The 18222-nt window shown below is 46.7% G+C and overlaps 1 protein-coding gene across 3 annotated transcripts in view; it reads left to right on the top strand.

Moving 5' to 3' along the window:
• Positions 1–18222, top strand: part of EPC1 (enhancer of polycomb homolog 1) — a 1031213-nt gene that overhangs the window by 738942 nt on the left and 274049 nt on the right. For all 3 annotated transcript variants that reach the window (XM_069211249.1, XM_069211248.1, XM_069211247.1), the window contains exons 8-9: positions 3788–3877; positions 3973–4121. In XM_069211249.1, the coding sequence (XP_069067350.1) occupies positions 3788–3877; positions 3973–4121 (239 nt within the window). The remainder of the gene's footprint in view (positions 1–3787; positions 3878–3972; positions 4122–18222) is intronic.

The following is an 18222-nucleotide window of genomic DNA, read 5'->3' on the forward strand; positions in this document are numbered from 1 at the left end:
GACATCAGTGATATAATATGTGAGGGCACAAGTTATAGTTAGCTCAGGAAACTATAAATGCTGAATATCTATGGTTTTGTACCTGTGAAATGTGAGCCTAACTTTAATGTCCCTGTAATCTTTGTTTTTTTTCAGTGAATATATATATATACATATATCATTGTCACCTCCTGCTCCGTAAGGGGCCACAGACTCTGCAGGGCGGCCTGGGTTACTGGGGCGAAGCATCCCACAGAAAATATCTCCCAAACACGAAAAGCACAGGCACCAGTCCATGTTAAAATCCAAGCATTTAATAGCAATTCTGAGCAGCAAGACAAAAAATCCTGACGCGTTTCGGCAACAGCATGCCTTGTTCACAGGCAAGTAAGAGCAGGTGTGAGTGAGCCAGTGCTTTTTAAATACACAGTCATGTGACTTCAATAACCAAACTACAACTCCCATAATACACAGTTCCATAAAATAACTTCCTGAACTGGAGCGCTTAATTTTCATATATATATATATATATATATATATATATATATATATATATATATATATATTTACTACCTATACTATGTTTATGTTCTGATATGTAGATAGACGGTACTGTTAAGAGTACTTATGTCACAAAATGCGTAACTATGAAAACTGCTTGCTATTCTGAAACAAGCATGTGAATCTATGAAAGATCCTATACTGGAGAAGAAAATGAGTTACATACCTGTAACTGCAGTTCTCCACTATTGATATATTTCATAGATTCACACGCAATCCACCCTCCTCCCCATAAAGGCTCCACTTATATCTTCTTTATGTATCTCTCTCTTGTCCTAGAAAATCTGAAAGACTGGAGCATCTGTGATGGGGATTCTAAAGGGTGCTGTTGCTCGATTGGCTGGACTACGATCTTTTCTAATGATGTGAATAAACTGTGAAAATTAATGCACTATAACATTGACTTGTGTAGGAAGTTGGCTCTGTATGTACTATTTCAAAGTAAGAAATAGCATGCACAGAGTCCAAGGGTTCCCCTTAGAGGTAAGATAGTGGCAAAAATAGATAATTCTAATGCTCTATTTTGTGGTAGTGTGGTGGAGCAGTAGGCTTATCAGAGGGTAGTGTTAAGCATTTGTTGTACACACACAGGCAATAAATGAGGAACACACACTCGGAGACAATTCCAGGCCAATAGGTTTTTGTATAGAAAAATATATTTTCTTAGTTTATTTTAAGAACCACAGGTTCAAGATTCACAAACAATACTTTAAATGAAAGGTATTTCACTTAGGAACTTTAGGAACTTTGAATTAGCAAAATAGCATATACAGTTTTCACACAAATGGCAATAAGCTATTTTAAAACTAGACAGTGCAATTTTCAACAGTTCCTGGGGGAGGTAAGTGTTTGTTAGATTTGCAGGTAAGTAAGCCACCTACAGGGTCCAAAGTTGGGTCCAAGGTAGCCTACCGTTGGGGGTTCAGGGCAACCCCAAAGTTACCACACCAGCAGCTCAGGGCCGGTCAGATGCAGAGGTCAAAGTGGTGCCCAAAACGCATAGGCTTCAGTGGAGAAGGGGGTGCCCCGGTTCCAGTCTGCCAGCAGGTAAGTACCCGCGTCTTCGGAGGGCAGACCGGGGGGTTTTGTAGGGCACCGGGGGGGACACAAGTCAGCACAAAAAGTACACCCTCAGCGGCACGGGAGCGGCCGGGTGAAGTGTGCAAACGGGCATCGGGTTTGCAATAGGTGTCAATGGGAGACCAAGGGGTCTCTTCAGCGATGCAGGCAAGTGGGGGCTCCTCGGGGTAGCCACCACCTGGGCAAGGGAGAGGGCCACCTGGGGTTCGCTCCTGCACTGGAGGTCGGATCCTTCGCTCCTGCACTGGAGGTCGGATCCTTCAGGTCCTGGGGGCTGCGGGTGCAGTGTCTTTACCAGGCATCGGGTCTTTGAAGCAGGCAGTCGCGGTCAGGGGGACCCTCGGGATTCCCTCTGCAGGCGTCGCTGTGGGGGCTCAGGGAGGTCAACTCTGGCTACTCACGGTCTCGTAGTCGCCGGGGAGTCCTCCCTGTGGTGTTTGTTCTCCACAAGTCGAGCCGGGGCGTAGGGTGCAGAGTGCAAAGTCTCACGCTTCCGGCAGGAAACGTGTGTTGTTTCAAAGCTGCTTCTTTGTTGCAAAGTTGCAGTCTTTGGGGAACAGAGCCGCTGTCCTCTGGAGTTTTTGGTCCTTCTAGGTGCAGGGTAGTCCTCTGAGGCTTCAGAGGTCGCTGGACCCTGTGGAACGCATCGCTGGAGCAGTGTCTTTAGAAGTGGGTAGACAGGCCGGTAGAGCTGGGGCCAAAGCAGTTGGTGTCTCCGTCTTCTCTGCAGGTTTTTCAGCTCAGCAGTCCTTCTTCATCTTAGGTTGCAGGAATCTAGTTTCCTAGGTTCTGGGGAGCCCCTAAATACTGAATTTAGGGGTGTGTTTAGGTCTGGGAGGGCAGTAGCCAATGGCTACTGTCCTTGAGGGTGGCTACGTCCTCTTTGTGCCTCCTCCCTGAGGGGAGGGGGGCACATCCCTATTCCTATTGGGGGAATCCTCCAAAATCAAGATGGAGGATTTCTAAAGGCAGGGGTCACCTCAGCTCAGGACACCTTAGGGGCTGTCCTGACTGTGGGGTGACTCCTCCTTGTTTTTCTAATTATCTCTCCTGGACTTGCCGCCAAAAGTGGGGGCTGTGTCCAGGGGGCAGGCATCTCCACTAGCTAGAGTGCCCTGGGGCATTGTAACACGAAGCCTGTGCCTTTGAGGCTCACTGCTAGGTTTTACAGTTCATGCAGGGGGGAGGTGTGAAGCACCTCCACCCAGAGCAGGCTTTTGTTTCTGTCCTCAGAGAGCACAAAGGCTCTCACCACATGGGGTCAGAAACTAGTCTCTCAGCAGCAGGCTGGCACAGACCAGTCAGTCCTGCACTGAACAATTGGGTAAAATACAGGGGTCATCTCTAAGATGCCCTCTGTGTGCATGTTTTAATAAATCTAACACTGAGATCAGTGTGGGTTTATTATTCTGAGAAGTTTGATACCAAACTTCCCAGTATTCAGTGTAGCCTTTATGGAGTTGTGGAGTTCGTTTTTGACAGACTCCCAGACCATATACTCTAATGGCTACCCTGCACTTACAATGTCTAAGGTTTTGCTTAGACACTGTAGGGGCATAGTGCTCATGCACCTATGCCCTCACCTGTGGTATAGTGCACCCTGCCTTAGGGCTGTAAGGCCTGTTATAGGGGTGACTTACCTATGCCATAGGCAGTGTGAGGTTGGCATGGCACCCTGAGGGGAGTGCCATGTCGACTTAGTCATTTTCTCCCCACCAGCACACACAAGCTGGCAAGCAGTGTGTCTGTGCTGAGTGAGGGGTCCCTAGGGTGGCATAAGACATGCTGCAGCCCTTATAGACCTTCCCTGGCATCAGGGCCCTTGGTACCAGTTACAAGGGACTTGCCTGGGTGCCAGGGTTGTGCCAATTGTGGAGACAATGGTACATTTTAGGTGAAAGAACACTGGTGCTGGGGCCTGGTTAGCAGGGTCCCAGCACACTTCTCAGTCAAGTCAGCATCAGTATCAGGCACAAAGTGGGGGGTAATTGCAACAGGGAGCCATTTCCTTACAACTTGTATGTCAAATTTTTCTATACTGCTGTTTAATGTTACCATGGAACTCCCACTGCGACAACGGGGAATGATTCAAGCATGTGAATCTTTGAGAGATACCTGTACTGAAGAACTACAGTTACATGTAAGTAACTTATTTTCTTTCTTACAGGTCCTGTCTGGTTCTTCAGAAGCTGAGGAAGAAAATGATCCAGATGGTCTCTTTGCTTTCCGAAGGAAAGCAGACTGTCAGTACTATGCTGTAAGTAATAAATTTGTATCAGATTAATTTGTTTTCATAGTGGGACATAATGGTAGCATTATTACTTTGTTCACTTACTTTTTTGTCTTTTGAAGCCAAAACTCGACCATATTGGCAACTGGCATTGGTGTAGTCCAGAACAAGGCGGGTTAGGAGATATCCGCTATAGATACTGCCTAACCACTCTCACCATACCCCAGAGTTGTATTGGATTGGCACGACGACGGCTTGGGCGAGGTGGAAGGTAAGTCATACATGTAACTATTTTTTCAAATTGCATCTGTTTTTATCCATTTAGCAAGAAAGCTGAAGTCAGTCATCAAAACAATATCTGTGAGTGACAATCTCTTTACATTTGCAATCTTGACAGTGCAGTGCTGTAATAAATAGGCAGTGTCCGGCAAGCTAAGCAGGCGAATCTTACTCAAGAGTAACAAGCAACAGATAAAAAATGTTCGTCAGCCCATGAAGACTCCTCCAGCGGTCTACCTCAGAATGTTGAATCCCAAAGGTTCTGAGACTATAAAGAGACAGAACCTTCTCACAAGACATATGGTGACTCTAATGGTGCCATACTAGAAAGAAGGGCAAATTCATGGGCTAGAGGAAATATAATATTTGAAAATAAGGAACCCAGGAGAAACAAAAAGGAAGGATGGAAAAATAAAAAAGCAAAAATATAGACACACCTTTCTCCACCAATAACAATAGTAAAAACAAACCTGTAGTGTAGGAAGTTGGCTCTGTGTATATACTATCTCCAAGTAAGAGATGGCGTGCACAGAGCCCAAGGGTTCCCCTTAGAGGTAAGATAGTGGCAAAATTAGATAATTCTAATGCTCTATTTTGTGGTATTGTGGTCGAGCAGTGGGCTTATCAGAGGATAGTGTTAAGCATTTGTTGTAAACACACAGGCAATAAATGAGGAACACACACTCAAAGACTTACTCCAGGCCAATAGTTTTTTTATAGAAAAATATATTTTCTTAATTTATCTGTAGAACCACAAGTTCAAGATTTGAAGTAAATACATAAAATGCAAGGTACACCACACAGGTAAGTTAGGAACTTTGAATTAGAGCAATAACATACAGTTTTTGTTAAAATGGCAATAAGCTATTTTAAAAGTAGACACTGTGCAAAAATCAACAGTTCCTGGGGGAGGTAAGTATTGGTTAGATTGTGAGGTAAGTAAGATACTTACCAGTCTCAGTCCCTGGGCATAGGCAGCCCACCGCTGGGGTTTCAGGGCAACCCCAAAGTTACCACACCAGCAGCTCAGGGCAGGGCAGGTGCAGAGGTAAAAGAGGTGCCCAAAACACATAGCTGCCTATGGAGAACAGGGGTGCTCCGGTTCCAGTCAGCCAGCAGGTAAGTACCCACGTCCTTGGTGGGGGGGCAGACCAGGGGGATTTTGTAGAGCACTGGGGCACAAGACACAAGTAGGCACACAAAACACACCCTCGGCGGCAAAGGGGCGCCCGGGTGCAGCATGCAAAACAGGCGTCAGGCTTTGTATTGGTTTCAATGGAGGGACCCGAGGGTTACTCTAGCGGTGCAGGCGGGGCACAGGGGGGCTTCTCGGCCAGCCACCACCTGGACAAGGGAGAGGGTCGCCTGGGGGTCACTCCTGCACTGAAGTTCGGTTCGTTCTGGTCCTGGGGGCTGCGGGTGCAGTGCTTGGTCCAGGCGTCAGGTCCCTTGTTACAGGCAGACGCTGTCAGGGGGAGCCTTTGGATTCTCTCTGCAGGCGTCGCTATGGGGGTTTAGGGGGGTCGTCTTAGGGCTACTCATGGGATCGCAGTCGCTGGAGAGTCCTCCCTGTGGTGTTGGTTCTCTGGATCTCGAGTCGGGGGCATCAGGTGCAGAGTGTGAATTCTCATGCTTCTGGCGGGAAGAGTGAGACCTTTGAAGTTGTAGAAAAGTTGCAAGTTTGTTGCTGGTTGTTGAGCTGAGCAGCTGCTCACAGGAGTTTCTTGGTCCTGGGATTCAGGGCAGTCCTCTGAGGATTCAGAGGTCGCTGATCCCTGTTGGATGCGTCGCTGGTTGCAGGTTTTCGAGTCAGGAGACAGGCCGGTAGGGCTGGGGCCAAAGCAGTTGTTGTCTTCCGTCGTATCTGCAGGCTTGTAGGTCAGCAGTCCTTCTTTAGTTCAGGTTGCAGGAATCTGATTTCATGGGTTCTGTGGTGCCCCTGAATACTAAATTTAGGGGTGTGTTTATGTCTGGGAGGACAGTAGCCAATGGCTATTGTCCTGGAGGGTGGCTACACCCTCTTTGTGCCTCCTCCCTGTGAGGAGGGGGGGCACATCCCTAACCCTATTGGGGGAATCCTCCAAAACTAAGCTGGAGGATTTCTAAAGGCAGGGGTCACCTCAGCTCAGGGCACCTTAAGGGCTGTCCTGACTGGTGGATGACTCCTCCTTGTTTTTCTAATTATCTCCTCCAGCCTTGCTGCCAAAAGTGGGGGCAGTGGCCGGAGGGGCAGGCATCTCCACTAGCTGGGATGCCCTGTGGCACGGTTACAAAAGGGGTGAGCCTTTGAGGCTCACCGCCAGGTGTTACAGTTCCTGCAGATGGAGGTGTGAAGCACCTCCACCCAGTACAGGCTTTGTTCCTGGCCACAGAGTGACAAAGGCACTCTCCCCATGTGGCTAGCAACTCGTCTGGTTGTGGCAGGCTGGCAGAAATTGGTCAGCCCCACACTAGTAGTCGGATTGGTATTCAGGGGGCATCTCTAAGATGCCCTCTGGGTGCATGTTACAATAAATTCCGCAAACATCAGTGTGCATTTATTGTGCTGAGAAGTTTGATACCAAACTTCCCAGATTTCAGTGTAGCCATTATGGAACTGTGGAGTTCGTGTTTGACAAACTCCCAGACCATATACTCTTATGGCTACCCTGCACTTACAATGTCTAAGGTTTGGCTTAGACACTGTAGGGGCATAGTGCTCATGCACATATGCCCTCACCTCTGGTATAGTGCACCCTGCGTTAGGGCTGTAAGGCCTGACAGAGGGGTCACTTACCTATGCCACAGGCAGTGTGAGGTTGGCATGGCACTCTGAGGGGAGTGCCATGTCGACTTATTCATTTTCTCCCCACCAGCACACACAAGCTGTGAGGCAGTGTGCATGTGCTGAGTGAGGGGTCCCCAGGGTGGCATAAGACATGCTGCGGCCCTTAAAGACCTTCCCTGGCATCAGGGCCCTTGGTACCAGGGATGCCAGTTACAAGGGACTTATCTGAGTGCCAGGGCTGTGCCAATTGTGGAAGCAAAGGTACAGTTTAGGGAAAGAACATTGGTGCTGGGGCCTGGTTTGCAGGGTCCCAGCACACTTTCGATCATAATTTAGCATCAGCAAAGGCAAAAGTCAGGGGGTAACTATGCCAAGGAGGTATTTCCTTACACGTTGTGTGCAACACAATAATACAATTCACAGGAACGCACCTGTTGATAGTCTCTCTTGGAGAATTTTCTAAGAAGCTTTTCTCAATCTAGAAGAACTTTTGACTCTTCTAGTCACAGTATCCTCACCCTCAGATCGTTGTGGCTTAGAAAGAGTAGCAAATATAAATGTTACTTCATGGCCATTTCTCCTTAAGTTGACTGGGGAGTCCGTTGCCCTTTTTTTTTTCCTGTCTCGTTTTTTCCATGTTCATGAAAACTGATCCTTGATCCTCAAAATAAATAAAATAAAAACGCACACCGCTTCCACATATTTAGTATGGGTACAAATTCTTCAAATTAATTACGTAACAGGAGTGAGAACATACACCATGCACAGGAAAGCCGGGGGCATCCGACATCGAGATAATTAACCACTATAGTCTAATTGCATTCTAACAGCCATAGTTGTAGACTTTGATTACTAAACGTTTAGAACCTGCCCTGAAAGTAGCAGACCCAAACTGTGTCGATTTTAAACATTGCTTTTGTCACAACATAACAATTAAGCAGAGAGTACCACATAACTTGTGCTCTTGGAAGAGTCCTGATTCAGTGTTGTACACTATATATGATTGTAGTAATCTATATCTCGCTACCACCCTTCCTTATCTTGGCAGGGTGGCTGCCACTGCCAGTTTCCTTTTCCTCAGGGGGATCAAAATTAATAGCAATTAGCACTGAATAGCCGCACACAAATGTGGAAACTCAGAGTACTTCCGATATAAACATGTATATATGTAAATTTCCACATTGTAGGATCGTCATTCATAGTAATATACAATGGAATAGTTCCACGCAGCATGCGCGGACCGGGAGCGTTTATTTATATATGTGCAATGCATGTAAATCTCCACGGGGTGTTGATATCCATTCATGATGAAGTACACCATATGGTAGCCTATCAGAGGTTCCCTTTCATTTTCTGGGAGAATTCAATGACTCTGAATACCAATTTCAAGCTAGCATTGCAGCATTATATGCGCAGAAAGGTGAAAATGTAGAAAGCCATTGAAAAGAAAAAGAAACCTGACAGACTGCATTGTAAAGAGAGAAAAGGAGATACTTACATTTCAAGAATTTAAGACTTTTCTAACCACAGTGCACCCTGCTCGCAGTTAACTCAGAGAGTCAGTTCTTTTTTCTGGCTCATATGAGCAAGACCTTCAGAACGTGAGGTTTTTAAACCTCTGGTTCTTTCATTAAATTCAATCTATTTCAAAGCTTTTTGAGCTTAACATAATGTTTTTAAACATGATCTGTCCCACATCAGTAATTTCGGATTCCTGACAGAATTTCTGCAGAAAATGTCTTTGCTTTTTGAGAAGTACCCTTCATGTGACAGAAGAAAAGCAGTGTTAGACACTTACATGGTCTGCATAGTGTGCCTGCACGAAGATCTCATAGTAAAAGACTGCAGCATCGAACAGACACAGCATAGATATCAGGCTGAGGAGCCTCTTGGAAGGTATGAGAGCAGCAGAGGAGTAGACAAGAAAATAAGAGCTGAAAGGTTTTTGTTAGATGGCATGTATGGCTGTAGATACAAATGCTGTGCATACTTCTGCCATCTAGTGTTGAGTCCAGAAGGTTGCTAGTTGTTTCTCTTCTAAAAGTCTTTCGAGTCATGAGGTGTAGTGACTCCTCCTCTTGTTGCTAATGCGTATGGGCATCAACTCCATTGTTAAGTTGTTTACTTGCTCCGTTGGGTCCGGTCCTGTTTTCGCCAAGCTCTGGATCTGTTTATCGGACTCTTTCGTTCAGGATACCTCCTATACTGTCTGTATTGTCTTTCGAACATGTATTTCCCATCATTAGCATTCCGGAATTGAAAAAACTACCCGTCAGATCGATGAGCTCTGACAGAGGGACTTGGAGCCGCCTGTTTCTCAATTCTAACTTACCCAGAAGGAACTTCTGATGGAAAGTACTCCCTTCCATTCCTGTCCTAAGTGCCACACAAAGTGCTCGCGGACGGATAAGCACTAGGTCTCCAACCTCTGTTTGTGTCCGGACCACAACAAAGAGGTCTGCCAGGTTTTTCGATTTAAGAAAACCTTGAGAGATCAAAGAACCCGTCGTCACAAGATGCATTGACAAGAGATTGAGGACACTCCAGATATTTTCGAAATCCAAGACATAATGTTCGAACCAGAGCAGAAACTTCAAGAGGCCTCTGCTGCAGAGGGAGAAGCTTCTCCGTCGAGGATTCTGACTCTGAGGTTGACACAGTTCTTGAGATGCAAGAACTTCCTCCGGCATAGCCAACTGTGAATAGAGCTCCCATGCTCAGCCTAAAAAGTCCTTTACCACCAAAGCAAAGGCTGTCTGGCTGCCACTGCTGTTAGGCAAGGCCGGCATTAAAACATTGATTCGGAAGCCCCTCCCCCCAGCTCGGCTCCAAAAAGCAAGTTTAAGCCTACAACTTCGGTACCGAGCCAAACACCCCCAGCCTCAGCACCAAAAGCTTCAACCTCCCACTCTGCACCACCTGCTTTGGCATCGAACAGATCGCTGACTGCCTCTGCACTGACAGTTAAAGATTCAAAACTCAACAGCATCTCAGTGCCAAAAAGAGTGAAAGTTGTAGGAGGCTGGCTCCGTATATGGTGTACACCCTGTACTGAGTCCAGGCAACCATTAGTGATGGTGTAGGAGCTTCTAGATAACCAGAGCTCTTAAAGGGTAGCTGTGGAGAGCAGCTAAGGCTTATCCAGGAGGGTGTAATTCAGTTTCAGCTACCATACAGGTCAGTCAGGAAAGAACCACACCAGTATTAGAAAAAAATATTATTTTTTGTAACACAAAAATTGAACAAACTTTGGTAAATCTCCTTGTATGGACATTTAAGAATATACTCTGAAACAGGTAAGTAAAGGCATAAAATAAAATGTGCCCCTATCGGGGACCAAGCCATTTACTAAAAAAAGAAAAAAGAAAATGGAATGCAAAAATCACTACCAACCCAAACTACCACCCAAGGACCCTTAAGAGTAGGTATGCACTAAAATACCTAAGGTGAGTAACTAGGATTCCCAAGCCGCCCGTGTGCAGAGTTGTAACCCTGAGTCAGTGTACATAGGATGACGTGGGGAAGTCATGGTTGGAGTTTCTGCATTTTACAACCCTTCCCAGAGGACACCTTTTGGGACAAGAGAGGTTTAGAGTGCCCCCATTGATGTGGATAACCAGAGAAGCGGAGCACCTACACCAGGGAACCCAGGTGCATAGGGCTGAAGTCGTGTCGGAAACTCCTTTTCAAGTCAAAGGGGACTTCGATTGTCCAGCTGCTGTCGTGACCTGTGGACCAGGTCGGTGGAACCCAGTTGTGTATTGTGGAAGAGGACCTAAGGAAAGAGGGGACAAAGTCCAGACTGTAGCGCAGGGGCATCTTTCTAGCATTGTTACCCCCAAGTTTTGCCTGTGTTTAGGCAGTAGACCTTTTGACCTGTGTTAGTGTGTTTAACCAGGATCCCAGTGTTTGTGCTCTCTCCTCTAAATTTAGATATTTAGTAACTTTTCACCCCACAATTGCCATACTGGTGCACACAGGTAATTCCCTAGTATGTGGTACTTTGATACCCAGGGCATTGGTACACCAGGGGTCTCCCATGGGCTGCAGCATGTATTATGTCACCCATGGAAGCCCAGGCAAACTGCCATTGCAGCCTGCGTGAAATGCATGCACTTTTCACTGCCTTATATCGCAGTCACTGTACTTGGACACTGTAAGTCACCCCTATGTTAGGCCCTTCAGGGTGCATGGTCCAGAGTGTGAAGGCACCCCTGCATGGGCAGAGGTGTCCCTAGAAACCGCAGACTCCATTCCCTAGGCTTTGTAAGTGCGGGGAAGCCATCTTAAGGTATGTAGTGGACACTGGCCAACACGAGTAGTCCAACTACATAATGGCTTCTCTGAACCTAGGCATGTTTGGTGTCAAACATGTTGGAATCCTGAAACTACACCGATTCCAGTGTTAGTTGCATGATACATTGTACTCTGGTGATTTCTTAATGGATCCCCCAGATCTGCCTGTACAGCCTTGCAGGGTCTGTCTGCTGCAGACCCCAAACACTGTTCTGCCCCCTTGCTGCTGAGCCTAACTCAAGCAGGGAAAGGCAGAAGGAAGGGTTTCCTGTAGGAGGGATGTGTGACCTCTCCTTTAGAACTAGGTGTCTCTGGACTGGGGTGGGTGGCCTCTCAACGCCACGATACTGCTTTGAAGGGCACATTTGGTGCCCTCCTATCAGAAGCCGGGTTGCACCAGTGCAGGAACCCCTGGTTCCTGCTCTGGTGAGAAACCACACAAAGGATAGGTGAGTGAGCACCCCCCTGTTCAGCTCCTCCCTTAGGGAGGTGCACAGAGCTCTGCCAGGTGGCCGAATGATTCTGCCATATTGGAAACAATATGTGCAGAAATCCCGGGGAGCATCTGACCAGTTAAGCCAAAGTAGATGTCGACCCTGACCTCCTCTGATAAGTGAGTCACTGCAGATAATGACCAACCCCCTTTTAGGGTTACTTAAGGACTTCCCCAAGGGTGGGTCCTCAAAATTAATCGAGCAGGTCTCTTCAAGGAACTGCATTACACTTTCTGCTCCTGGCCTCCGGAACCACTGCTGGACTGCTTTTGGATCTGAAACAAGACTGTATCCAGTTGGGAGGGCTCCCACTGCAACTTTGTTTCTTCAGCTTCTGTATGATTTCCCCAGCATCCATGGCTGTGCATCATCCATGGTCACAGGGACCCTGTTTGCATCCAAGAAGCAAGAAGGATTCTCCCTTAGAGTGAACGAGTCACTCCCCTGCATCCTCAGGCACTGTAAGACAACGACCGGCTGGTGGATCCTGCTGTCCCGTGGACATTGAAAGGCTCTACAACAGAGGTGGTGGTTCTGTGTTCCTCTCCGGGCCCAACTTGTCTTCTGACCAACTTGGGAGACGGTGGGCCCTTACTACACCAGCCACTGTAACAGAACCCCTGTGTACCACGATTGTTGCTCTTACCAAGGCTTGTTGACTCTTCTTCCAGGAGATCTTCCAGCTCCAAGAAGCCCCAGCCTCCGGCAGTCGAACTCCAAGTTCAGCTTCCACTCTCTAGCTCCTGTGATGTGGGACTCCTGTTTTGTACTGCTGAGGCCTTCTGCATCTCGCTGTGCCTGCTGCTAGTGGGTCACTCGTCGGGGCTCCAACCATTCCTTCCAGGTCTCCTGCTTGCTGAGGGCCAGCCCTGACTCCCCTCCAAGGGTGGAGGCTCCTGGACCTTGCTGGTCCCCCAAAATCCTACAAATGTTCGACAACTTATTCTTGCATTTGCCTGCCAATTTTTTGGGTGGTCCTGCTGACCACTGACTCTCCTGCAATCCTGCGACCAACTTGGGATAGCTCGTGGGGACGCCAAAGATCTTCCTGCATCCCCTGGATTCTGCAGCTGGACTTCATCCTTCACTGACCTGCAGGAATTTCACCTCTAGGAGGGTGGGTATCTCCAAGCAGTATAATAGTAGTGTTGTAATAAGGAATACTTTATTTTTGCAACACCTGTTGTGGTTCTTTCTTGTGTGGCAATCACTGACTGACTACTGTGGTATTGTAAGTGTTTTGCACTCCTCCTTGATAAGCTTGAGCTGCTCTCCACAGCTACTCCTTGAGAGCTTTGGTTATCTAGTCACCAAAACACTATCACTAAGGGCTGCCTGGACTCAGCAGAGGGTGCCATGCCATAGGTATACACCATAAACTGAGCCAGCCTCCTACACAGATGACACAGGGGTGCCCAGGTGGTGCAGGAGGCAATGTGTACACCCTTGTGGGTGCTGTGCTGTTGGACAGTTGTTGTGGAGATGCAGAGAGATCCCAGGTGTTGTCCACGAGCTCTCCCACACCAGTCATTGATTGCTGAGGGGTCTGTGGTCAGCAGGACTACCAACAAGCTGTGGCAAATGTAAGAAAGCTTTGCACAGAATTTTGCTGAATTTTGGGGACCAGGAGACTCTACCTTTGCAGGTAAGTCAATGCCAGCCCTCAGCAAGCAGGAGAGCCAGCAGGAATTGTTGGAGCCCCAGCAGGATCCTGTGGCGGCAGTCACAGGGAGGCCTCAGCAGCACAGCAAAGAGGGATGCCCACGTCACAGTCCATGGGCCCAAGTCCATTGGAGCTATCCAAACACCTGCTTCTTGCAGGGCTTTTTGTAGGCCATTATATAAATCAGCCTCCAAATCATCAACCACAGATACTTCCTCATCTTAACAAAGAGGCCAACCTCACTTAACTTTCCATAGATGATTTTACATAGGTCCCTACAGGAGAGGCCAAGGGAAAACACCCTCCGTGCAAGCGGTGACTCCCTTCACCTTCCCTCTGACTACCTAACACCTGTCATAGGACGTCTTCAGCTCTTTTTCCATCACTGGCAAAATATCACAACAGATCAATGGGTGTTGGATAGTTTGATGGTATGTGTAGCTGCAGATACACAAGCTTTGCATAAGTCTGCCATCTAGTGTTGGGCTCAGAGTGTTACAAGTTGTTTTTCTTTGAAGAACCTTTTTCGAGTCACGAGATTGAGTGACTCCTCCTCACGGTGATAGTGCACATGGGCATTGAGTCCTTTGAGATTGTTTTCTTTCCGCCGTCTGGTTCGGACGTGTTCCCTCTCACTCCGGTAGATCTCTGTTCGATGCTATCTGAACTTCTTTATCTTTTCTCTAAACGTCGGTATAGTTTTCTAACACATTTTCTGACTACATTCGATCCGATTGTATCGTCGGGATCGGTTAATCGCCCTTTTGGGTGACCGCACCTTTCTCGGGCCTTCTTCGACACAGGCTGATGGATCGGACTCTGTTTCTCTTCTGCTGTCAGTGCTACGCTAAGTTCCCCTACACCGACCAACACTCGGTGTGCAACCTCTGCCTCTCTCCCGATCACAAGCAAGAAACCTGTGAGGTGTGTCGTTCCGCTCCAAGAAAACTCTGCAGGATTGAAGAGCACGTCGGCTAGAGATGGCATCCAAGTCCACAGAACAAACGCCTGACATTTTTGGTGACGAACATGCGCAGACTGCAGTTTCCGTTGCAGATTCTGACTACGACCGTGACTCCGATGGGGACAGTCAAGTGGTTCAAGCGGTGCAGTACGTGAGTACGCCAGACTCTTCCCATCACCAAAAACTATCTAAAAAATCAGTACAACTGGTCTTGGGTCCACCACTGCTTGCCGGCCATGGTCGGACCTGACAGTTACATCTCGATGACCGGCCCTCAGGTTCGGCGTCGAAAAATACCAAAATGCATTAGACGTTGACCGAACAGACTGCCACGCCTGTTTCAGGATCAGCTTGAAAAGTGGAGGCTTTCACCTCGGAACTGAAGCATTCATCTTCCACCTTGAAGCTGAAACACCCAACTTCCTCTCTGGAGTTGAAAAAACTTCTACCTGTTTCGGAGTCGACATTCTCAGCCTGATTAAAACAGTCGGTCTCCAAGCTTTCGGAACTCAAAACTGGTGGGAACAAATATACTCCATCTGTAGATAATAGTCAGACATTAGGCCCATACTTGAAGTGCTCGACCATAAACAGCGAAAAATCCAAATCCATAATGATACTGGAAAGATTGCTTCTCCTCCTATAACTAAAAGGAAACTATCTTTTCTAGAGAATTTGGAAGATGGGCCTTCACCTGCTAAACATTTCAAACACAAGGAGAAACCAAAGGCAGTACATCAGCCTTCACCACCACATTCTCCTTTGTTTCCCACTTCACCACCTGAAACTCCACCACCTTCACCTACACAATTCTCTCCGCAATCCCCGGTTTCCTCACATGGGGATGACTTCAGTGACAATACTTATAATGTAGACCCCTGGGATTTGTATGAGCCAGACCCTATCCCATCAATTGATCCTGATGTATATCCCACTAGGCCATCTCCACCTGAAGACACCACGGCCTATAATCAGGTTATTGCTGGGGCAGCTGCATATCACAAGGTACAGTGGCACTCAGATCCCTTAGAGGACGATTTTCTTTAACACGCTGTCCTCTACGCACAGAGTACCAATGCTTCCAGGCATGCTTAAACATGCTGATAACATTTTTGAAGAGCCAGTAAAGGCTAGGTTACTTACACCAAGGGTGGGCAAAAATACAAAGCTGCACCATCAGATCCACTCTTCATCACTCAACAATTGCCACCTGACTCTATTGTTGTTAGTGCAGCGAGAAAGAGGGCAAATAGTCAGTCCACCGGGGATGCTTCTCCCCCGACAAGGAAAGCTCTAAATTTGATGTAGTAGGCAAGAGAGTGGCAACTCAAGCTGCAAATCATTGGAGAATTGCCAACTCCCAGGCTCTCTTAGCACGATACGAGAGGGCCCATTGGGACGAGATGGAGGAGTTCCTGCAATATCTCCCACTGGAACACCAAAAAAGGACACAGCAGTTAGTTGCAGAATGACAGATTATCTCCAACAACCAAATTAGATCCACCCTAGAGGCAGCAGACACCGCACCTAGGAGTATACACACTAGCGTAATAATCATGAGTCATGCTTGGCTGTGATCTTCAGGGTTCAAACCTGAGATACAACAAGCAGTACTTAACATGCCTTTTAACAAACAGCAGTTATATGGACCAGAGGTGGATACCACCATAGAAAATTTAAAAAAGGACTCTGACCCTTTACGCAACACCTGGTTGGGGTACGTTTCGCAAGCCCCACTTCAGAGGTGGTTTTAAACCATCAACATCAGAGGCCTCTAGACCCTACAAAAGCAGGGACAACAATATTACTCTAGAGGGTCTTTCAAAGGATCCTATAGAGGAAACAACTTTAGAGGTAGAGAGAAATCCACTGCCACAAGAGGTGCCTCCACCTCATCAAAACAGTGACTTTCACAACATCCCCACACAGTATACATCTCCTGTGGGAGGAAGACCACCATTTCTACCATCAATGGCACACCATTACATCAGATAAATAGGTACTGTCAATTATCCACAATGGTTATTGACTAGAACTCATCTCCACTCCACCAAATATTCCCCCTCACTCACACAGGATTTCTCCACAACACCTCATTTTGTTAAAACAAGAGGTGCAATCACTTCTACTCAAAGGTGCAATAGAGATAGTACCTATACCTCAACAAAGTGCAGGAGTATATTCTGTATATTTCCTCATACCAAAAAAGAATGGCACTCAAACCCCTCAATGAATACATTCTCTCAGAGCATTTCCACATGGTCACTCTTCAGGATGTTACCCCTTTGCTACAAAAACAGGACTACAAGACAGCATTATATTTAAAATATGCTTATTTCCATATTCCCATACATCCAGCACATCACAAATACTTAAGGTTTGTGATACCAAGCAAGCACTACCAATTCAAAGGGCTACCCTTTGGGGTAACAAGAGCACCAAGGGTAGTTACCAAATGCCTAGCAGTGGTTGCAGCATACCTCAGAAGACAACATATACATGTCTTTCCCTATCTGTACGACTGGCTAATAAAAGCCAGCACCATTCAAACCTGTCACCACCGCACACAATGCACAATCAATAACCCTTACAGTCTAGGGTTCACAATCATTTACCAGAAATCTCACCTTCAGCCAGCGCAAATAAAACCATATCTGGGAGCAATTCTGAACACTCAGTCAGCATTAGCTTTCCCAAACCCACAGAGAATTCAAACGTTTCACAATCTCATACCTCAGCTACAATACAATCAAACTTACACAGGAAGGTTTATTATAAAACTGTTGAGAATATTGGCATTGTGCATATCAATAGTAGCCAATGCACGTCTGAACATGAGACCCCTACAACAGTGTGTTTCACAATAATGGTCTCGGGCACAGGATCAACTTCACGATCTAGTGTTGTTGGACCACCAAACTTACAACTCTCTGCAATGGTGAAATCACACCAACTTATCAAAAGGGTGGCCATTTCAAGACCCTGTACTGCAGACCCTAATCACCACAGATGCATCAATCACAGGTTGGGTAGCCCATCTCAACAATCTTATAATACAGGGACAATGGGACTCAATCCAACAAACTTACCACATAAATCACTTGGAATTGCTAGCAGTGTTCTTAGCACTCGAAGCGTTCCAGCCCCAGATCACAAACAAAACTGTGTTAATACATTGTTGTCATGTTATCTGTTTTTTATTATCTCCAAACATGGGGGGAGGTGGCACACTCATCTCAATTGTCCCGTCTAGCACATACAATTTGAATGTGGGCAATTCACAATCTTATTCAACTAATAGCAGAAAATATCCCAGGGATACATAACCAACTAGCGGACCTCTTAAGCAGGACGCAGCAACAAATACACGAACAGGAAAATCACCCACAAGTGATTCAACAGTACTTTCGCATGTGGGGAACACCACACATAGACCTCTTCACAACAAGCGAAAACACAAAATGCCCAAACTTTGCATCCAGGTACCCATTCCCTCGATCCAAGAGCAATGTTCTATGGATCAATTGGTGAGGGATATTTGTTATGGTTTTTCCCCTCTCTCACTAATTCCATTTCTGGTTAAAAAAATAAATCTGCCACACCTCCCTCACTATGATACTCATAGCTCCCACGTGGGCACATCAACACTGGTACACAACACTGTCAGATCTAGCTGTAGTACAACATCACAAGCTTCCAAACAGTCCAGACCTATTGACTCAAAACAAAGGTCAAATCAGGCACCTCAATCCCAGTATGCTCAACCTAGCGATTTGGCTCCTGAGGTCATAGAGTTTGGATACTTACAGCATCTATCAGAATGTATGGACATTCTAAAAGAAGCGCGTAAACCTACAACTGGACAATGCTATGCAGCTAAATGGAAATGGTTTTGTATATTACTGTCAA

Source organism: Pleurodeles waltl, chromosome 10 (genome assembly GCF_031143425.1).
Source record: "Pleurodeles waltl isolate 20211129_DDA chromosome 10, aPleWal1.hap1.20221129, whole genome shotgun sequence".
Lineage (NCBI taxonomy): Eukaryota > Metazoa > Chordata > Amphibia > Caudata > Salamandridae > Pleurodeles > Pleurodeles waltl.